The sequence below is a fragment of the Ovis canadensis genome, chromosome 8 (assembly GCF_042477335.2).
Source record: "Ovis canadensis isolate MfBH-ARS-UI-01 breed Bighorn chromosome 8, ARS-UI_OviCan_v2, whole genome shotgun sequence".
Classification (NCBI taxonomy): Eukaryota; Metazoa; Chordata; class Mammalia; order Artiodactyla; family Bovidae; genus Ovis; species Ovis canadensis.
The window spans coordinates 84,923,250-84,946,249 of record NC_091252.1 but is presented as its reverse complement, the minus strand read 5'-3'; the positions used below and the strand labels follow the sequence as shown (position 1 = coordinate 84,946,249).

The following is a 23,000-nucleotide window of genomic DNA, read 5'->3' as shown; positions in this document are numbered from 1 at the left end:
CACCTATGTTAAAGGAAACTAATGCCCTAAGTGCTAAATTTTAGGTTATTGTGAGGTGAAACAGTATAGCCCCTACATGTTTATGTAAATCCTCTTCACACTAAGCAAGTGAATGTAAAGAAAATAATGTGCTATGTTGAAAAAGTAGCATGTGCTAGCAATTCAGTTTCATGCCTCCAATTTAACTAAATCTATCATCTTTTTTTAAAAGATCGCTAATAATGTTTTAAAATACATTCATACTCCTAAAGCATTACAGGATTCTCTTAAAAATTTTTTTACACTTTTATATTTGAATAGTTATATGACATAGGAGAGAGAAATATAGATGATCACATTTCTGTATGCTTTTGTGAATGTCTTTCAGAACTCAAACTCTGCATACATTTTACCAAAATCTGTTCTTCTGTCATTGCTAAGTCATGTCTGATTCTTTTGTGACCCCATGGACTGTAGCCTGCCATGCTTTTTTGTCCATGGGATTTCCCAGGCACGAATATTGGAGTGGGTTGTCATTTCCTTCTCCAGGGGATCTTCCAAGCCCAGGGATCAAACCTGTGTCTCCTGCATTGGCAGGCAGATTATATACCACTGAGTCACCAAGGAAGCCCAGAAAGGGACAAACCAAGGACTGAGCTTCAAACTGAGGGCAGGGTTAACACCACAACTGACCAGAGTAGGTTGCATGGAGAAAAAAGTAAGTAGAAAAGGCCTTTGTGCACGTGCGTGCTAAGTCACTTCAGTGGTGTCCAACTCTTTGTGACCCTATGGACTGTAGCCCACCAGGCTCTTCTGTCCATGGGGTTCTCCAGGCAAGAATACTGGGTTGCCATGCCCTCCTCCAGGGGATCTTTCTGACCCAGGGATCAAACCAGTGTCTCTAACTTCTCCTGCATTGGCAGGTGGGTTCTTTACCACTTAGCACCACCTGGGAAGCCCACAGCAAAGGCCTTTGTGTAAGGCAGATCGCATTGTCTTTTAGCAGGTTGGCCAGGATCTGGACTAGAGGGTATTGGGTGGGCTTGCTTCTGCTCCTGAGGGCCAAAGGCTAGTGATGCCAGCAGCGCAGTGGGGATCGCACTCCTGGCAGGGCTCCTGTCGCCTGAGTGCCAAACAGCCCCCACACATCAGCTTTCCCAGCCGTTTCCTTTATAACCTTCCCAAAGACCTGGTGACTGATGGAAAGACAGAAAGCACCCAGCACCTTGATCATCAGACCCCCTGTTAGTACACCCTTCACATTTAAGTAAGAAACAATATCAAGGGCCTGCCTGTCTCCTTTCTCTTCCACACTGGTCCATTATCTTTTCTCAATCAGACAAGAGGCCGAACTGCACAGACAAAATATTACCAAAATAGTCTCTCACTATTTCAGAAACTTCTTTATGAAACTATTTTGTTCATTATAGAAGATCCAGAAGATGCAAATAATGAAAACGGAAATAACTTAAAATACCACCCTTTTATTGACATTAACTTCTAATATTTCCTTCTAATCTACTTTGTAAATTTATCTACAAAGTTATCTACTTTGTAAATTTTAAAGTGCTTTGATACAAATATATCTACAAAATACCCTACAAAAGATTTTAAAAACAAAACAAAAAAAGCAAAACCTTGGTCATACCACAGATATCTTTGTTCCCCAAATAGGGATTGAACCCACAGCCTCTGCACTGGAAGGGCAGAATCTTAATAACTAAACCATTAGGCAAGTGCCCTTCAGAGACCTGCTTTATCTATTCCTTGCTGGTACTGCCACCTAATGGGAGAACTTTGTCACTTCATACAAGGCTTGGACTTTGTCTTAATCCATTTTCTCCATATGAAATGTTTATATGGAGAAGAGAGCTACCTAAGAAGCAGAGTCGGGGCGGGGTGGGGGGGTGGGGGGGGAGCAGGTGTCTTTGGCAGCAGGGATGAAGTTGACCGACCGAACGAAGTTCTCAGAGGCCACGGCAGGTGAACTCCTGCTCTGTCACTTTCTTGGAGAGGCATGTGTGAACGTGAATGAATTAGCTGAAAACAGAGTGGAGACCCAAGGCCCTCCTTCCTGAGGTCCAGTCCCGGCTCTGTGTTTAGAACCCCGAGGACTTGCTTCATGTCTCTGAGCCTCAGTTTCCTCATTGGTTAATATGGGTTTCAGTGATAACCCCGAAGGCTCTGTCTAGCCTGGTGTCTGTTTCAGGGAAGAGAAATTACCGTAAACTCATGCAGGCCTCCATAAGCCCTAATGCATGCTAGATCCTGCTCTGTGATCCCAGTTCTGCCTCCTGTGGGAGCGGGGGATGGGGGACGGGTGGGGGTGGAGGAAGACAGCTTCAGAACATTTTGCAAGTAATGCTCCAGGCTGCCACCATTGGTGAATGGGAGTTGACACCCAATCTGAAATATATTTTTAGCTCTCCTTATTTGGGGGGTGAGGGGGGGGTCATTCATCCCATGACTCAGCGGCGCAGGGGATCTTTTTATCCAACCAGGGATGGAACCAGTGCCCCCTGCAGTGGAGTGCAAAGTCCTACCCACTGGACTACCTGCATCTCTATTTTTTTCTTTTTAATAATAAACCTTTGACTTGGGCTATGAAGGTGTAAAGAATGGAGTTTCATAGATGCAGCGAGATAATACAGTTATTATTTCTACTACATATTATTTTTCCTAATCACTAAAGTAAAATGTATTTACTGTAGAAAATTTGGAAAATACAGAAAACTATGAAGAAGTAAAATTATCTAGCAAAACTCACCACTAACAATTTGTTGCATTTTCTCCCAGTTCAGTTCAGTTCAGTCACTCGTGTTCGATTCTTTGCAACCCCATGGACTGCAGCATGCCAGGCTTCCCTGTCCATCACCAACTCTCAGAGCTTGCTCAGATCCATGTCCATTGAGTCTGTGATGCCATCCAACCATCTCATCCTCTATTATCCCCTTCTCCTCCAGACTTCAATCTTTCCCAGCATCAGGGTCTTTTCCAATGAGTCAATTCTTTGAATCAGGCAGCCTAAGTATTGGAGCTTCAGCTTCAGCATCAGTCCTTCCAATGAAAATTCATAACCGATTTCCTTTAGGATGGACTAGTTGGACCTCCTTGCAGTCCAAGGGACTGTCAAGAGTCTTCTCCAACACCACAGTTCAAAAGCATCAATTCTTCAGCGCTCAACTTTCTTTATAGTGCAACTCTCACATCCATACATAACCACTGCAAAAACCATAGCTTTGACTAGACTGACCTTTGTTGGCAAAGTAATGTCTCTCCTTTTTAATATGCTGTCTAGGTTGGTCATAGCTTTTCTTCCAAGGATCAAGGGTCTTTTAATTTAATGGCTGCAGTCAGCATCTGCAGTGATTTTGGGACCCCCCAAAAATAAAGTTTCTCACTGTTTTCATTGTTTCCTCATCTATTTGCCATGAAATGATGGGACCGGGTGGCATGATACTGGTTGTTTAACGCTGAGTTTTAAGCCAGCTTTTTCACTCTCCTCTTTCACTTTCATCAAGAGGCTCTTTAATTTTTCTTTGCTTTTTGCCATAAGGGTGGTGTCATCTGCATATCTGAGGTTATTGATTTCTCCCAGCAGTCTTGATTCCAACTTGTGCTTTGTCCAGCCCGGCATTTCACGTGATGTATTCTGCATATAAGTCAAATAAGCAGGGTGACAATATACAGACTTGACATACTCCTTTCCCTATTTGGAACCAGTCTGTTGTTCCATGTCCAGTTCTAACTGTTGATTCTTGACCTGCATACAGATTTCTCAGGAGGCATGTCAGGTGGTCTGGTATTCCCATCTCTTAAAGAATTTTCCACAGTTTTTTGTGATCCACAACAAAATGTATATACAGACACATGTACATTTATTCACTTATAACAAAATTAGGATGTTATTTTCAAAACATTTTTCTCACTTATGAATATTTTCATGTTATTAAATGTCCATCAAAATCACAAAATTATTACATCCAGGGTAGAAATTCCCTGGTGGTCCAGTGGTTAGGCACAAGTTCAGTCCCTGGTCTGGGTACTAAGACAGCCAAAATATTTTTTTTTAAGTCCAGAGTAAAGAAAATGGGAAGAAAAGAACAGAGCCTTGAAAGTGTTAGAAAGGGCCTCCCACAATGTGTGGTTTCTGTTTGGACAGCAGCCCCCATTTCCTTCCTCTTCCATCACCCTGAACCACCAGACTGGAATCCACAGCCTCTGACTTCTGTGATTTGAAATTATGTTATACTCAGCATAATACAAATAGGTTTAAAAATGCATTGTTGGGGACTTTTCCTGGTGATGCCGTGGATAAGAATCCACCTGCCAGCACAGGAGACATGGGTTCGATCCCTATTCTGGAGAGATCCCACATGCCGCAGAGCAACTAAGCCTCTGAGCCACAACCACTGAACCTACTCACCTTAAAGCCCAAGAGCCACAACTACTGAAGCACGCCTGCCTAGAGCCTGTGCTCCACCACAAGAGAAGCCACTGCAGTGAGAAGCCCACACACCACAACAAAAAGCAGCCCCCACTCGCCACACCAGAGAAAGCCTGCACAAAGTGATGAGGACCCAACCCAGTCATTAAAAAAACTTTAATGCATCATGGTTTGTGACCTATACCAGTGTTTCACAAGGATCATCAGCTAGTACAGTAAATATAGACAAGCTGATTTTTCTGCTCCCTCCTTCCCACACAGGCTTGGGAGGATAAATAAGACTTAACCCACTGAAGACGTGCTAAAGAGATACGAAGATTAATACTAATGATGTAGTATAGAAATTAATGAGATGAAGTTTTTTAATCTACCACATTGGCAAAGGTAAAAACATAACAATAATAATAATAATATTTATAAGTGTATAGAGAAGTATCTCACCTACTTTTGTTGGGATTCTAATTAGTACAGTCTTCCAGAGGGCAGTTTCTGAAGCCTTGTATGTATACCTTGATCCAGTTAGCCTGCTGTTAGGAATTTATGCCAAGCATGTTGCTAAGGATGAAGCTAAGGGTGTGGGCGAATATTCAGTCCCACCGGTGAACGCATGCTCTGTACTCTCAGAGCCGCAGCAGGGCTGGCATTTGCTCGTGACGCAGAGGCACAATGGCTGGATTGTTTCTGGGGTGGTTGCAGCTGTAAGGCCTGTTCTCTGTGTGGTCCAAGTAGTCTGTTAACAAGGCAGTCCTCTTGTGTGGACCCAGCTGAAGGAAAGACATCTGGTTTCCAGTTCTGCAGATCAGCTAGAAAAATGGTCGGGTATCCCCATTCACACTGAATCTGGGTTGTTTTTTCTTTTTAATAATTAAATCTTTTATTCCATGCTCTAACAACCTTCTTCCATTTGCTGACTACTCTAATAACTTTTTAATTGGAGAATAATTGCTTTACAATATTCTGCTGGTTTCTGCCATACATCAACATGAATCAGCCGCGGGTACACATATGTCCCCTCCCTCCTGAGCCTCCCTCCTGACTCTGAATCTGGATTTCTTTTTTAAACTAGAATACATGTTCATCCCAGCATGTTAGCCACATTTTTTAAGGATCCGGATTAAAGCATGGACTTAGGAGAATGCACAACTTCTGTATGGATGTGAGGGGGTTTGCCTGTACTTTCTCGAATTCCCATGCTAAATATGCCAAAGCCTCGCTGTTGGACTTATCTCTGGAGGTAACGAGTGAGCAACTTCGATCTTTGGATTATCATGGGAAGTATTTTATTCAGAGAGGACATTCTCACAAAGGATATTTAAAGGGTTTCTTTTCTTTTTTTGTTTTCACATGCCCCATATTTCATGTTTTCATTCTAAATAGTCTATTGTCTTCCTGCGTGGTGGTGGGAATCAACTGGATTCTCAAATGAATGGAAGACTTAGTTAAAGAAATGTACTTGTCGCAAATGAAGATAATCAGATGGCTATTTCCACAAACTTATTTTGAAAGGAGTAGGTCCTCTTTCATTGACCTAACTTCTTTGGAAAATATCATCTAATGAGCTATAATCAGCAGACGCCTTTAAATATACTCAAGTATTCTGGTACATTCTTTGGCATTGCCTTTCTTTGGGATTGGAATGAAAACTGACCTTTTCCAGTTCTGTGGCCACTGCTGAGTTTTCCAATTTGCTGGCGTATTGAGTGCAGTAATTTGACAGCATCATCTTTTAGGATTTGAAATAGCTCAACTGGAATTTCATCACCTCCACTAGCTTTGTTTGTAGTGATGCTTTCTAAGGCCCACTTGACTTCACATTCCAGGATGTCTGGCTCTAGGTGAATGATCACACCATCGTGGTTATCATGAAGATCTTTTTTGTATAGTTCTGTGTATTCTTGCCATCTCTTCTTAATATCTTCTGCTCCTGTTAGATCCCATCCCATTTCTGTCCTTTATTGTGCCCATCTCTGCATGAAATGTTCCCTTGGTATCTCTAATTTTCTTGAAGAGATCTCTAGTCTTTCCTATTCTATTATTTTCCTCTATTTCTTTGCACTTATCACTGAGGAAGGCTTTCTTATCTCTCCTGCTATTCTTCGGAACTCTGCATTCAAATGGGTATATCTTTCCTTTTCTCCTTTACCTTTTAAGTCTTTTCCTTTTCTCCTTTACCTTTTAAGTCTTTTCCTTTCTCAGCTGTTTGTAAGGCCTCCTTGGACAACCATTTTGCCTTTTTGAATTTCTTTTTCTTGGGGATGGTCTTGATCACTGCCTCCTGTACAATGTCATGAACCTCCATCCACAGTTCTTCAGGCACTCTGTTTATCAAATCTAATCCCTTGAATCTATTTGTTAAAGAAAGGCAATAACAAGGAATGTTCAAACTACCTCACAATTGTACTCATCTCACTCCCTAGCAAAGTAATGCTTAAAATTCTCCAAGCCAGGCTTCAACAGTACATGAACTATGAACTTCCAGATGTTCAAGCTGGATTTAAAAAAGGCAGAGGAACCAGAGATCAAATTGCCAACATGTGTTGGATCACTAAAAAAGCAAGAGAGTTCCAGAAAAACATCTACTTCTGCTTTATTTACTACCCCAAAGCCTTTGACTATGTGGATCACAACAAGCTATGGAAAATTCTTAAAGAGAAGGGAATACCAGACCACCTGACCTGCCTCCTGAGAAATCTGTATGCAGGTCAAGAAGCAACAGTTAGAATGGGACATGGAACAATAGACTTGTTCCAAATTGGGAAAAGAATACGTCAAAGCCATATATTGTCACCCTCCTTATTTAACTTTTATGCAGAGTACATCATGAGAAATGCTGGCTCGGTGAAGCACAGGCTGGAATCAAGATTGCCAGGAGAAATATCAATAACCTCAGATGTGCAAATGACACCGCTCTTATGGCAGAAAATGAAGAAGAACTAAAGAGCCTCTTGATGAAAGTGAAAGAGGAGAGTGAAAAAGTTGGCTTAAAACTCAACATTCAGAAAACTAACATCATGACATCTTGTCCCAGTTCTGTTCAGTTCAATTCAGTAGCTCAGTTGTGTCCGACTCTTTCTGACCCCATGGACTACAACATGCCAGGCCTCCCTGACCATCACCAACTCCCGGAGTTTACCCAAACTCACGTCCATTGAGTTGGGGATTCCATCCAACCATCTCATCCTCTGTCGTCCCCTTCTCCTCCTGCCCTCAATCTTCCCCAGCATCAGGATCTTTTCCAATGAGTCAGCTCTTCGAATCAGGTGGCCATAGTATTGGAGTTTCAGCTTCAACATTATTCCTTCCAATGAACACTAAGGACTGATGTCCTTTGGGATGGACTGGTTGGATCTCCTTGCAGTCCAAGGGACTCTCAAGAGTCTTCTCCAACACCACAGTTCAGAAGCATCAATTCTTCGGCACTCATCTTTCTTTACAGTCCAACTCTCACATCCATACATGACCACTGGAAAAACCATAGCCTTGACTAGATGGACCTTTGTTGGCAAATTCATGTCCCTGGTTTTCAATATGCTGAAGAAGCTTTAAAGTTTTTTGTTTGCTTCTTCATAAAATTCCCCACATCAGCAGATCACTTCTGATTCATTTCCATTGAGCATTTTATTTTGCAAAAGTCTCACCTGAAATTACACTTCAGGATAAGGAAACTCCCAGAGAAGGCGATGGCACCCCACTCCAGTACTCTTGCCTGGAAAATCCCATGGACAGAGGAGCCTGGTAGGCTGTAGTCCATGGGGTCAAGAAGAGTCAGACACGACTGAGCAACTTCACTTTCACTTTTCACTTTCATGCATTGGAGAAGGAAATGGCAACCCACTCCAGTGTTCTTGCCTGGAGAATCCCAGGGACGGGGGAGCCTGGTGGGCTGCCGTCTATGGGGTCACACAGAGTCGGACACGACTGACGCGACTTAGCAGCAGCAGCAGCAGCATGAGGGTAACCCCACTAACTCATTCATTATGATATTGTCAATATCATTAAGCACACAAGTGCTATGAATTCCTAGATGGCAGATAATAGAATGACACAGCCATGGCTCATCAGAACCTGAGATGAAAATTCTAAGATTTAATCTTCTATTACATTTGCTCTCAGGAGTATGTTATAACTGAATAGAATAGTTAAACAATGAACAAGCTATCATTAAGTCAGAAGTGCTGGTTTCCACCAACAAGCAGTTAGACACATGTGAGTTTAAATCTCAACCCTATGACTCACTGATTACTTGAATGAAGCCAGGTAAGGACTGAACCTCTGAGACTAGCCAGAAAAAAAAAAAAGCAGCAGAGCTATTAATGCCTGCCAAACAGCGTTGAGGTAAGAAAGTGAAGTGGCTTTGTGAGTGACTTATGTGTGCTCACTGTTCAGTTTCTAAAGAAAAAAAAATGTTTCTGGACTATTTCTGCGTTCTATGGTATAAAGTCCAACCCTAACCCTTGACTTTTCTAGCTGAGCTTTTTCCTTCCTTCTCTGGGTGGAGAGGTAGGGGTGGGGGTGGAGTGAGGGGTAAGTTCTGGAGTGCTGAATTTGTTTCCCATCTCCATCCAATGGTTTTTCACTAGTCTCACCTCTGCTGTATTCAGTTGGTCACATTGGTTATCTCGTGTTTTAGTATCAAACGTAGGCCTATGTTTATTGAAGAAATAAAGCCTGTAAGTCCTTTCTTTAAGCCCTTCCTTAATATATATATAATATATATTATATAATAATTAATATTAATATAAATATATATTAATATATATGAGGCTCTATTTTCATGTCTATTTCCTGAAGTTTCTGATGCACCTTCAATATGTTTTATTTGTTTTCCACAGATGGTGGTTCCTCAGGGAAGAACAGAAAAGAGGAAAATTATATTTTTGAGTCAAAGAGCAATCGAGGAGGAGGGGAACACCCAGCCCCAGAAGCAGGTAAATGCTCACCTTGGAAATTCATTGCAGAGTCAGAACAATTGCAGAACCATGTATCCTGTAGCTGAGCTTATTAAGTGAATCTGCAAGAATTCATGACAAGAACAGGGCATATGGGTTGGAAAAATTGTGTATTCTCATCTTCTATATCACACTTCATCTTGGGGATCTTGCACTAGTATCTTCACAGCCTTGGTCCTCAGCTTTCTGTTCTCTGAGTTGACTGGAATGGACGATCACTACAGTCCCTTTCCAGGGGTAACATTCTGTGGAATGAGTAGGTACTCAGGACACAGTGGTTAAGAACATGCGCTCTAGGATCAGATGCCAAGGTTCAAATCCCCTGCTCCATCACTAACTCCATGACCAGTTATCTTCTCTCTCTGTGTCTCAATTTCCTCATTGGTCAGATGGGTGTAATAACTATACCTGCCTCACGGGGCTGTTAGGGAGAGTAGATAGGACATCACTATAGAGCTTTTAGCATATTGCTTGGCTCATGCAATAAGCCATATAAATGATGGCTATTACGACTGTTATTTGTGATCAACAAGGGCAGAGGTGTATACTGTTCTCTCTCCAAGTGCTTCAGTGACAAGAGACGGAAGACACAGGAATGGGAAAAGGGTGCAGGAGGTAGAGGGGATATTTGGTAAGTAGAAGAAGAATACTGTAATTTCATGGTTTTGGTTATTTTTAACTAGATAGGAAACACTTTCAACATAGTCCTGTAGAAAGTTAGATTTTGATCCTAAATCTCACAAACTAATCAGTAAAATAAAATTTAGGAGAACCAAATATTATTAAGCTACAGATCTAAACACTGAGAAAACTTTCTTTTTATCTTAGAAGTAGTCTCGTAACAATGGTCACATATAATTTGTAAATAAAATCGTTAAATAATACATAAATTTTTAATAATAAATAAAATTTAAAATAATAAATAATAAAATAATCCAGATGTCAAGTATCTAGATGCTGCCCAGTCTGCAGACCTGCTGGACTTCGCTGTCAGAGGATATTTGAAGAAAAAGAGCCTGTTGGACTTCCCTGGTGGTCCAGCGGTTGAGAATCTGCCTACCAATGCAGGGGACGCCAGTTCGATCCCTGATCCGGGGAGATTCCACATGCTGTGGAACAATTAAGCCTGTGCGCCACAGCAAGAGAAGCCACCACAATGCGAAGCCAGCGCTGCGCAACCAGAGTAACTGCCTCTGCTCACAGCAGCAGAGACCCAGTGCTGCAGCCAAAAAATAAATTAAAGAGGAAAAAAAGAGCCTGCCCCCTGCCGACAGACACAGAGAACAGGGCTCGCCCCTCGCCTCCATGGCCAGGTGTGTCCAGAGACCTTTGGTTCTAACTGCCCAGTGCCTGTCCTAATTGTTACATACCTGAGTGTCACTCCCACTCTTATGAACAGAATACCCAGTTCATCTACTTAACTCATTTCTGAGAAAACTAGCATGGTGTGTTTTAGAAGAGAGAGAGAGAGTGTGTGTGTGTGTGTGTGAAGTCTCTTCAGTCATGTCCAATTCTTTGAGACCCCATAGACTGTATCCTGCCAGGCTCCTCTGTCCATGGGATTCTCCAGGAGGAATATTGGAGTGGGTAACCATTCCCTTCTCCAGGGAATCTTCCAGACCCGGGGACTGAACCCTCCTCTCCTGCATTGGCAGGCAGATTCTTTACTACTGAGCCACTTGGGAAGCTGTATCTGATTTTGGCAAACAGAAAATCCCCTTAGATTATATGCTGTTTTATGATTGCCATATCTCCCTCTGAGTCCCATTCTTGGGACTGGGGTCTTCAATCATAGCTCTCTTCTGAAGCCTAAACGCTGGTGTTCATCTTCAAACAAGTCACACGTGTTTAGAAAGGCAGCCTGTAATCAATTTCCTTCCCTGAACAAGTAGAACTGGGGCTGCGTGTTGGGATCCAGTTTGTAAGAAATGGTTTTAGATTCCTAGGGTTGACCAAAGTCTCTTTTGTATCCAGTTCCTTTGTAACCTATCCATCTTTGTGACTAGTACCAGAAGATGCAGGGAAACTGACACCTTCAGGGCCAAACTGAGCCCTTTCAGAACTTCTTTCCTCAGGGTCACCATTAGGAAACTGGAATGTATGCACCAGCTCGAGAGTCAAATTCTAGATGGCTGGTTTATCACAGACTTTTATCTTTTACAATTCACTTTGGGAATACTGTGTGTGTATGCTCAGTCTTGTCCAACTCTTTACAACCCCATGGACTGTGGCCTCTTAGCCTCCTCTGTCCATGGGATTTTCCAGGTAAGAATACTGTAGTGGTTGCTATGTCCCTTTCCAGGGGATATTCCCGACCCAGGGATCAAACCCACGCCTCCAGCTTCACCTGCTTTGGCAGGCAGATTCTTTGCCGCTAAGCTACCTGGGAAGCCCTTGGGAATACTGGACTCACTCAAAACACTATTTTGTATCAGGAGTCACTGATGCAACCTCTTCATCCTATCCTCCTGAACCCAGACAATTCCAGAATGTTCTTGAGAATTTTCTTCAGGAGTTTTACCTAGGATTCCACAAATATACCAGAGATTGAAACGCCATTAGTGTGTACTCAGCTCCAACTCCTCTTGTCTTGGAGAGGAGGCCAGCTATACCTGGGAATGATTTTAAGCTTAGAAAATCAAAGCTATCCCAGGTGGTGCTAGTGGTAAAGATCCTGTCTGTCAACGCAGGAGACACAGGAGACTCAAATTCGATCTCAGGGTCGAGAAGTCCCCTGGAGGAGGGTATGATAACCCACTCCCATAGTCTTGCCTGGAGAATCCCATGGACAGAGGAGCCTGGTGGGCTACAGTCCATGGGGCTGCAAGAGTCAGACACGACTTAGTGACTAAACCACCACCACCATCAGGAGTGAACTTTCTCAGTTACTTGCCCCCAGTACCTGTCAGTACCCACCCTCTCTTTTTTTTTTCTTGGCCCCATTGTGCTGTTTGTGGGATCTTAGTCCCCCAACCAGGGATCAAAGCCATGTCCTCTGCATTGGGAGTGTAGAATCTTAATCACTGGACCACCAGGGAAGTCCTCCACCCTCTCTTCCTTCCCTCCAGTGCTAAAGGAAAAGGTATCCTCTCTTTCCAAGGTCAGTATCCCCCTCTGACCTTGATGCAGCTCTTTATCACCTCGAATTTGTTTTTCTATCATTTATTAACTCGCCATGTTTATAATCTCCACTGGTTCATTCCCCTAGACACATTCAGCTCTCAAAATATACAAGAAACAAAACAGCATCCCTCAGCCTTCAATCTCCCTGTAAATGAACTCCCAATTGCTAAGCTCAGTGGCCTCTCCAGGCCTCGCCTCACTTGACCTTTCCTTAGCATTCGATTCTGCTGACCACTGTCCTCTTGAAATAGCCTTGGCCCTCTGCTTCCAGGACTCCCTGCTCGGTTGGTTGCCAGCCATCCCTCTGACATGTCTCTTTCTATGCTTTCTGGTTCTCTTCTTTGTCTGCCCTCTTAAGTGTTGGCATCTACTAGAGCCTTGTTCCTGGCCCTCTTCTCTCTTCCCTTTCTCTCTGGAAGTCTCACCCAGTTTTGTAGCTGCAACCACCACCTTAATCCTAAAGGGTGCCACATATTTTTTAAAATTTTTATTATTTATCTTACTTTGGCTGTGCTGGGTCTTTGCTGCTGTGCTCGAGCTTTCTCTAGTTGTGGTGAGCAGGGACCCTTCTCTAGTTGTGGTGTGAAGGCTTCTCCTTGTAGTGGCTTCTCTTGTTGCAGAGCGCAGGCTCCAGGAGACGTGGGCTTCAGTAGTTGCAGCTCACGGGCTCAGCAGTTGTGGTGTATGGGCTTAGTTGCTCCATGACACGTGGAATCTTCCCAGGTCAGGAATCGAACCCACGTCTCCCATATTTGGCAGGCCGATTCTTAACCACTGGACCACCAGAGAAGTCCTAGCCCTTCACATATTTAAGCCCAACTAATCAAAGAACCTAATGGAAAATCCTACCTGGATTGGCTGTAGGCATCTCAATATGAAACTGTCAAAAAATAATCTCCCTCACCTACCCCAAACAAGCTCCACCACTCATCTAAATCGTGCAAGCAAAAGTCCTAGGAATCAGATGCACGGGCCACTCCTTTTTATATCTGCACTTCATATGTAATTCTACCATAGTAACTATAATACTTTATTGTATCTTTTCATTTAAATGTCTTTCTTACCCAGATTTGAAGTCATTAGAAAATGATCTCATTTAACTTTTGAAGAAGTGGTATACATAGTGGTTCTGAAACTGTACTGTCTGTACCACTAACCATACTTAGTCAAGCCACTTAATCCTCAATAACTTAGTTCCCTCATTTGTAAAACGGGGATACAAATAGTACGAACTCATATGGTGGTTGTGAGAATTAAAGCCCTTCATGTATAAAGCACTCTTTACTGTCTTTGATTACCAGTGTCAGACACATGGCTATTAATGCAAAATGAATGAATAAATAAATGAAAGAAAATATTATGAAGTCAGTTTATGCCATGGAGATTTTTGCTCTTCTAGTTCCACCAGTTGGCAAGGCCCCTGTAGCTAAAAATATTTCCGCCATACCATCTCCAAGCCTGGCCTGACTACAGAGCAGAGCAGACTAAGAATAGACGCTGCTGAGCTTGATAAGACAGACTGATCTGGGGTACACTCTGTCCCTTCTGGACTCCTGGACGGCTCTAAAAGATGCTTCTAGTCTAGGTGTCTGGGACCAACCCCACAGGGGAAAAAAACCCGTGAAGGAGAAGTAGAGATTTTTTTGCTTTTTTTTTTTTTCTAAGTATTTATTTGGCTGCACCAGGTCTTGGTTGCAGCATGCATGATGTTTAGTTGCAACACCTGAACTCTTAGTTTCTTAGTTCCCTGCCCAGGGATTGAACCTGGACCCCCTGCATTGGGAGCGCAGCCCTAGCCACTAGACCACCAGGGAAGTCACTTCCTCAAGTTTTTAATAATGGTTCTACAGGCCGAGAGTAGGTGCTCTGGCTTTAGGAAATAAAAATGTCTTTAAGCCCTAACCAGAGCAAGGAATCAGGAGTTTGTCCATATTTATTTTAATGGAGAATGATCATGTATGAATCCATAAATGTAAGTTACAATGAATATATTTCCTATGGCTACAGTGTCTTTGCAGTTGTCTGTTTACAGGATGTCTATTAAAGTTGGATATACAGGTGTCTGACTGCAACATTTGTACCCACTGATGGTATATGCATCTCATAGGAACTTGCCACACAAGTTGGCTTTAAGGAAGTCTGTGTTTGAGACCTAGACCTTCAGTTTACAAGCTGTGTGCTCTTAGGCCAATTACTTAATCTTTCTGTACCTCAGTTAATCTGCCAAACAGAGGTAGTACAAGTACCTACTTGTAGTATCAGCAGTATTTGTCATAGTACAAGTACCTACTGAGTTGTTCAAGTTAAATAAAACAGTGCATGAACAGTGTTTATCATATAGTAGATTGTAGCTGACATTGTTCTTAATCACTGACTCACCCTTGTTCATTTCTGGCCTTGCACAGGTGCAGTGCTACCTCTGGCCCTGGGTTTGGCTATCACTGCTTTGCTGCTTCTCATGGTTGCCTGTCGACTACGACTGGTGAAACAGAAACTTAAAAAAGCTCGTCCCATTACATCTGAGGAATCTGACTACCTCATAAATGGGATGTATCTATAATAAGTGGAATCTAAATAGCTGAGGGCCCTTGCTATGACATGTTTCACTCATAATTTATACATAGTTTGGGTTCTGATATTTATTACCTCTTCTGTTTTTAACTAAGCTAAGAAAACTACTGGAAACCCTGGAAGATTCTGCAAATATTCAACCTTTGTTTTTATTTATTGATTTTCCTTGGGAAGTATGTAACACATTTTGAAATTGAGGAGTCCACATGATTATAGACTTTAACAAATCTGATTTACGTAAGCTATCCCTAAAAATAGGAATTTGTAGTTAGCCAAGGCAGAAAATTCAGTGTCTCTAGAGGTGCCTGACAATGGCGGTATTAACACTTTGCTTCACAGAAGCCAGCCGTTGGCACTCCATAGCACCCCGCGTCCCTTGTCCTGTGGCCTTCCCCTTCCTTTCAGCTTCCAGTGCTCTCCTTTCCCTTCTCCTCTTCAAAACCTGTTTCTGGGGATGGATCTCAAGTGAGCACACACCTTCAATGAGATGTTACCTGTGGCAGGAATATCTAAGCTATAAGCCTAATGATCAGGTCAATGAGGCCTCCGGGAAGGTAAATAGCAGTACTTTCCAATGGCTGACTGACATCATGTCACGTGGCTGCTTCATTTTCCCAAAGGACAGTAACTCAGACTTTGGATTACAAGCAGCTCTAACATGGTCATCAAGTGAGATAGGAAATCAAAGAAGCAGAGAACCTGGCAGGTAAAAAACTTAACAGACACTTAGCTGAGGGAAAAATGATCAAGGAGCATGTTTAGTTCTTTCTTGGATCTACTCAACGCTGCTCAATGGTCCAGAACATAGCAGCTCACTTATACAGTCACTGGTTTTCAACATTAGTGTTCAGGGAAGAAAAAAACCGCATTCAAATGGAAAAACAACACTGAATGGATCTCTGGGTACAGCTTTTGCAAAAATAAGACTCAGTGATTCATGAATAAATAATCAACTTAAGAATCGGTGATTCTTCCATTCAGTGGAGTGATGCAGTTTTCCCATTATTTATTTAATGCTCTAAAATGTTACAGTATGCAAACAGCTAATGCCAGGCTTATATATTCCCAGAGCATAAGGGAGTTTTGCACAAATTCATCTTTATAGAAAACCAGCAACTAGCTTAGTATCTTTTACCATTTAATCTGTAGGATTTTAAAGGCATATTATTTCCACCATTGCTTAATGCTGGGACAGTACACATTCTAGAAATTACTGAGGTGAATGTATAATGTGTTCTATTTATATAATAGTTTTTTTTTTTTTTACCATAAGTGGTAAATCTTCTAAGATACTTGAAAACCCTCTAGAAAACTATGTTTAGACTGAACCTGATGTAGGTTGTTCCTTTAGCAAGGGACTTAATTTGGATCGGAGACATATATTACGAAATGGGTAGTTAGTGGTCGGAAAACAAAAAAATTAGTTATTTTTTATTTCCTGAGAAACTCGAGCATTTTGTTGAATTTTAGAGTTGAGCAAAGATTTAAATTTCTCCTTAAGGAGTTTAGAGAAATGACTGTATGTATGAACTTAAGATGTTTGTATTCTTTGCGTGATGCTGTGCAATGTTTTTATATAGAAGGATGTCACCTACAGCCATATTCAATAAAATGAAAACTGTTGAGGCATGCATCTTTCAGCACATCTTTTATACATGAAGAAACTAAAACACAATTTAGTATTGCTATGGTGTTGAAATTCTTGATAAAAAGATGTCCCATATCTATGTGTACAATATTCTTTAATAAATTGTATTTTATTCTTAAGCCTTTTTTTTTCAACTTTTAATATAATACTAGCACAGATGGTCTCCAACTTGATGTGTTGCTCGGACTTACCTTTTTCCTTCATGATGGTGCAAAAGTGATACATATTCAACAGAAACCGTACTTGAATTTTGAATTTTTCCTTTGGCTAGTGATATGCTGTATATCTTCTGACACTGGACAGTGGTAGCACAGGTCTTCCCCACGGCCCGCCAAGAAAATATCCTTTTTACTATTGATTGAAAACTGATACAAAAGTGTTATCATGGAAATTTTGCAGCCTCTTTGATCCGTAGCTAATTTCTAGCCAAAGTCCTGATAGGATAATCACCAACAAACCTAAATAAACAAATTGTGCTGGCAAAAGAAATTACTCAATGTGATGCAAGGCTCTAAGGGGCATAGTAATGTTCAAGAAGTGGGAATTCAAATAAACAGATGTCCTCAGCTGCCCTAGGTCCCTGGATCATTGCCTCTTGTATTAATACTTAAAGTATCCTCACTATTACCATCACCAGCTTGGATACTCCACCCAAGTGAGGATGAGTTCTTTAGACCCAGCAGCCCTAGAACTTCCTCTCAAGTTAGGAAAGAAAAAGGGAAGGAAGTGAAGGGAAAGGGAAGAAAAGCAGCACAGGAAATGAGGGTGGGGGTGATGGGGTGGGGAGAGAATGAGGAAAGGAAGCAGGCTTTCACTGCCCAGGAGAGCACTCTAGGAACCAAGGCAAGGGGGCATGGGAGAGTCCTACCCCAGACAACACAGGTCAGTTAGGAAAAAAGAGCCTGAAATGGGGAACCAACATGACTGCTGCAGCTGTGATACTGAAAGGATTACGCATAGGGAAATTATCAGGCTTTTTCCTCTTTATTATAATAAATAAACACAAACTTCCTTGGGCCCCAAGGGCCAGCCAGTTCTCTTCAAGCAGGATTTCTTAGTGGCGCTCTATTTGGTCTCTTCCTTGAGCAAAACATATGTAAATTAAAAGTTCATATAGTTAAAATTCATTCATCTTTACCCATTAATAAATGGTGCTTGCTTAAAATCCATTCCTCCTTATTCAACAGTTTTTAAAAATCTTTTGGGTTTTTTTGGTTTTTTTTTTTTGGCCACTCGGCATTTGGGATTTCAGTTTCCTGACCGAGGATCAAAGCCCGGCTCCTGCAGTGGAAGCTTGGAGTCTTAACCACTAAACTCGCAAGGAAATTCCTAAACATTTTTTAATTCAAAAAGTGTGAAGTCCAAGAGCAAGGCTTGGCATAGCATGTGTCTTCACGAATCAGATGCCACTTATTTGTCTTATCAGATTTATAAATTGTCCCCTCAACCTACTACAGACTACACACCCCTTGAGAGTAACGGCCTTTTTCTATCCCCAAGACCTAACAAAGAGACTTAACATAAATTGTTGATCATGGCTAGGAAGGATACAGATGAGTGAAGAAGTTGAAGAATTAATTTAAAGTCCTTGAGAATATTTGACCTTTGAAGCTATCGCAGATGACAAGTCCTGGATCAAATGAGTTCATGGCCTCAGTCCAGAAGCAATACTAACCACAGCAAATTGAAGCCAGCAATGAACTCACAAGTTTTGGTCATCAACTAATGCAAGTTTCCTGTGCCTAAGACATTGCCCAAGAAGAGACACTAGTCAAAGATGTATGCACAATTTTTAAAAAGCTATTTTCAAAGAACTAATATTTTAGACTTAAGAGGTGGAGGAAAGTTGCCTCAGCACCTCACTAAGGCTCTGCCTGCAAGAATCATACACACTTGCACACAATAGAGGGAAGGGCTTTGCGGGGAGTGCCAGTCTTTTGATAGCTTCGAGAGCGTACATTTCTTAAAAGATTTTAGTCAGTTCAGTCGCTCAGTTGTGTCTGACTCTTTGCGACCCCATGAATCGCAGCACGCCAGGCCTCCCTGTCCAGCACCAACTCCCGGAGTTTCACTCAGACTCACGTCCATCAAGTCAGTGATGCCATCCAGCCATCTCATGCTCTGTCGTCCCCTTCTCCTCCCGCCCCCAGTCCTTCCCAGCATCAGAGTCTTTTCCAATGAGTCAACTCTTCTCATGAGGTGGCCAAAGTACTGGAGTTTCCGCTTTAGCATCATTCCTTCCAAAGAAATCCCAGGGCTGATCTCCTTCAGAATGGACTGGTTGGATCTCCTTGCAGTCCAAGGAACTCTCAAGAATCTTCTCCAACACCACAGTTCAAAAGCATCAATTCTTCAGTGCTCAGCTTTCTTCACAGACCAACTCTCACATCCATACATGACCACTGGAAAAACCATAGCCTTGACTAGACGGACTTTTGTCTTCAAGATTTAGAGCCCTTTAAAAAACTAATATCCTGCCATAAAATCAAAGATCACAACATTTAAGCAAGATCCCAATGTGTTACTGACTTAAACTCATTTTACAGTCATTATATTAATAAATCTATTTATAGGTCATAGATGGGTTTTGGTAAATTTATCCTTAACCTGTTCTTTCTTGACATCATCAATTCATTCATTCATTCATTCAGCATATATGGTACATCTACAAGAGGCCCTGTGTTAGGCAAAGAAAAATAATAAATGAGGTGAAGTTCTTGTCCCCAAGAAACACAGTTACATTCCTCAAATGTGCAGTTAGATTAATGCTCTTAACTTACTCAGATCTCACAAAATGGAGCGTCAGAGAATCAACGTTTTCTCTGTGATCTTAGCATTCTGTACCTGGTGGACATATGGTTCTTCTATATTCAAACACCACCAATGCCTCTTTCACTTTTAACTTTATTTGGCAAAGCAGCACTGCATAAACTGTTCAGTAACTAAGACACAGCTTACACAGCATGTTAAATCCATATACATTATGAGCAGCAAGTTAGAAACAGAAAAAACAATACTAAGCTACAAGTCTCCTATCATTTTTAAAGAGAAAAAGGAAGAACTATGTCAGTTATGTCCAATCTGAACAGCCGAGTGTTTTAAGGGACATCACCTGCCATCTCCTTAAGTTTTAATATTTACAAATGCTTAGTTTTAAGGTAACAAAGCAGCTGATTGTATCTACAACATGCTATTCTATGACACCACATCAAAAGCTTTAAAAAGGAAGCTCATCTCTATTTTCTTAGTAGCATCTAACATACACCCAAAAACCAAGAATCTTAACTTGTGAATGGTGGTGTTATCTGATGCACAAAAGCAATCTGATAAATTAACATTAGAACAGAATTAAGTGCTTAAGAAAAGAAAAGTCACTCCTCAAAATCAATTCACAAATCATGTTTTCCATTTTGCAGAACCCCTTCTTTTAATATTTAAAGGAAAACGTGGGCATGTTAAAGTAATAATACACAAATTTATATTTTGCATCCTTCTTCTTTCCAATCTGGCTTCTGTGCCTCTCTGAAGAATTAGAAACCCCACAAATCCACACATTTTCATGCTGAAAATAGTGTAAGGAAGTTCAAAACAAGCTGTGATGCTGTTGATTTTCAAAAGCTTTGAGGACTGAGATGAGCAATCCACTGTAATATTATTATACTGGTCAAGCTGATGTTGCTTTTACAGTTCATCCCTGGGGGGAGAAAGAGAGAAATATATAAGTAGGAGTTACATATGATAAAACTTGGCTAACAGTTTAGATACAACTAATAAATCAGTAAAAATATACTGATCCCCAAGCAATATATTAAAAAAAAAAAAAAACTAAGCAAATGATTCAGGTCAAAGCAAAAATGGAAATCAGCCATTTCAAACATCGTTCATGCTACTCCAGAATGAAGAATGAAAACTGAAGGGCCTGAATTCTTTATTTTTTAATTCAAAAGTAATTTTCTTCCTTCAAGACCAAAAATTTAGAGAAATGATAACTTTTAGATCCAGGATCTTGCTAATACTATTTATTGTAAAATAATAACTAAAGTATTTAGAGTTCAGATAAGTGTTTATATTCACAAAACTGGACAAAAATTTAGTCTTTTGTTTATAGAGTATCTGTTGAGTATATTGTTGAGCAATCACTGACTGGGTCAATCTCAACCCAAATTCTGTGAGAAAAAGCATCATCTGTAGGTATAATATACCTGTCAGCTGATTTCATAAGGCAGCTTTATCAGCTCTAAGAGAAACCATTCGCTCAGCCAGCTGCAGCACTGTACCAGCAACTGCCAGTGAGAGGAAGGCAGGAATAAAAATGCAGTCTTAAAGCAACTGTATGGTATATAAATTATACCTCAATAAAGCTGCTAAAAGTGAAAAAATAAAGCTACCAGAAAAGCTTCTTATTTGAGGATAATCTGAGTATCAAGCTACACTGTTAAATACTCAAGTACTTTAGGGGTAAAGAAGTATGATGTTTGCAACTAAATATCAAATGATTCAGGGGAAAAAAATGTTGTGTGTGTGTGTGTGTGTGTGTGTGTAGAGAGAGAGAGAGGAAGGAAATGAAAAGGAATGTGGAAAGTGTTAATAATTGTTAACTCTGGATGAAGAGATTCAGGAGTTCTTTGCACAATTCTGTAATAAATTTTTTTTAAGTTTTTAAAAAGCTGTTAAATAAATTTGAAGGAAAGATAAATAAAGAGCTAAAATTTCCCAGGTATGTGGTGAATTAAGGGATTTTTGGACAATATGGTATTTTGTATAAAATATAAATTTTATAAACTGTGCAAGAAAATATTTTAAAAATGACTTCTCCCATAAGCTGTCTTTATCATACAGTACTGGATTATCTGTCAAATGATAAGTTATCAGTTCTGGCTCCTCTTAATATAGTCTTCCAAATAACATAAGTACTATAATTCTCATAAAACAGCTTTTACTGAAATTCATGCAAGCATTAAAATACTTACTCTTCAAAGAGTTTACTTGCAAAATGCTCTATTCATAAATTTACTTGTGCTTTTAAAAATATGAATTAAAGATACTATTGTTTTTTTAATAATTTTACAGTTGCAAGGTACTAAGGATTTTGTCAATATATATCCTTATTGCCCAACAATATAGTACAACATTTCTAAATATCCTCTCCATTTAAAAATTTTTTTGAAAAGGGAAAAGGATTAAAAACTCTCAACAAACTGGGTATAGAGGGAACGTACCTCAACATAATAAAGGCCACATATGACAAGCTCACAGCTAACATCATTCTCAATGGTGAAAAACTGAAAGCTTTTCCTCTAAAATCAGGAACAAGACAAGGATGCCCACTCTCGCCACTTTTATTCAACATAGTACTGGAAATCCTAGCCAGAGCAATTAGGCAAGAAAAAGAAATAAAAGGCATCAAAATCGGAAAGAAAGACGTAAAACTGTCTCTTTTTGCAGATGATAACTAACTAAAATTAGTTGTTTCTATATACTAATAATAAACTATCAAAAGAAAAATTAAGAAAACAATCTCATTTACAATTATAGCAAAAAGAATAAAATATCTAGAAGTAAATTTAACCAAGGAGGTGAAAGAGTTGTACACTGAAAACTATAGAATGTTAACGAAAGATACTGAAGATGACACAAATAAATGTAAATATATTTTGTACCCAGGAACTGGAAGAGTTAATAGTTAAAATATCCATACTACCCAAAGTAATCTACTCAGTCAATAAAATCCCTATCAAAATTTCAATGACATTCTTCACATAAATAGAACAATCCTAAAATTTGTACAGGACCACAAGAGACTCCAAATAGCCAAAGCAATCTTTAGAAAGAACAATAAGACTGGAGGTATCACACTTCCTGATTTCCAACTATATTACAAAGCCAAAGTAATCAAAACAGTATGGTACTTGGCATAAAAACAGACAGAAAGACCAATGGAACAGAGTAAAGAGCCCAGAAATAAACTCATGCATACATGGTCAATTAATTAGGAGCCAAGAATATATGATGAAGAAAGAACAGTCTTTCAATAAGTGGTGTTGGGAAAACTGGACAGCCACATGAAAACAGAATGAAACTGGACCTCTATCTTAACACCACATCCCCCAAAATCAAAATGGATTAAAGACTTGAATGTAAGACCTAAACTTATGGTGGTGATCATTTTGCAATATACCACATCACTATGTTGTACACCTAAAACTATTACAGTGCTATATGTCAATTATATTTCAATAAGACTGGTGAAAAAAATCATACCATTAAAAAATATTTAATGATG

The 23,000-nt window shown here is 40.4% G+C and overlaps 2 protein-coding genes across 14 annotated transcripts in view; one reads left to right on the top strand and one right to left on the bottom strand.

Moving 5' to 3' along the window:
* LRP11 (LDL receptor related protein 11) overlaps positions 1 to 23,000 on the top strand; it is an 84,022-nt gene that overhangs the window by 35,340 nt on the left and 25,682 nt on the right. For 5 of the 8 annotated variants that reach the window (XR_011258670.1, XM_069598681.1, XM_069598684.1 and 2 more), the window contains exon 6: positions 9,259 to 9,354. Coding sequence is in view for 6 of the 8 variants with exons in the window: in XM_069598681.1 (XP_069454782.1) it covers positions 9,259 to 9,354 (96 nt within the window). In the remaining 2 variants the exon portion in view is untranslated. Of the gene's footprint in view, positions 1 to 9,258; positions 9,355 to 10,314; positions 10,799 to 14,903; positions 16,837 to 23,000 lie in introns of those variants that run through there. The other 3 variants (XR_011258669.1, XM_069598680.1, XM_069598685.1) reach the window with 2 other exon arrangements.
* PCMT1 (protein-L-isoaspartate (D-aspartate) O-methyltransferase) overlaps positions 19,602 to 23,000 on the bottom strand; it is a 41,819-nt gene continuing 38,420 nt past the window's right edge. For 3 of the 6 annotated variants that reach the window (XR_011258673.1, XR_011258672.1, XM_069598690.1), the window contains 2 exons: positions 21,937 to 22,080; positions 19,602 to 20,411 (listed from right to left, as the gene is read on the bottom strand). Coding sequence is in view for 2 of the 6 variants with exons in the window: in XM_069598690.1 (XP_069454791.1) it covers positions 20,399 to 20,411; positions 21,937 to 22,080 (157 nt within the window). In the remaining 4 variants the exon portion in view is untranslated. The remainder of the gene's footprint in view (positions 20,412 to 21,936; positions 22,081 to 23,000) is intronic. The other 3 variants (XM_069598692.1, XM_069598693.1, XM_069598691.1) reach the window with 1 other exon arrangement.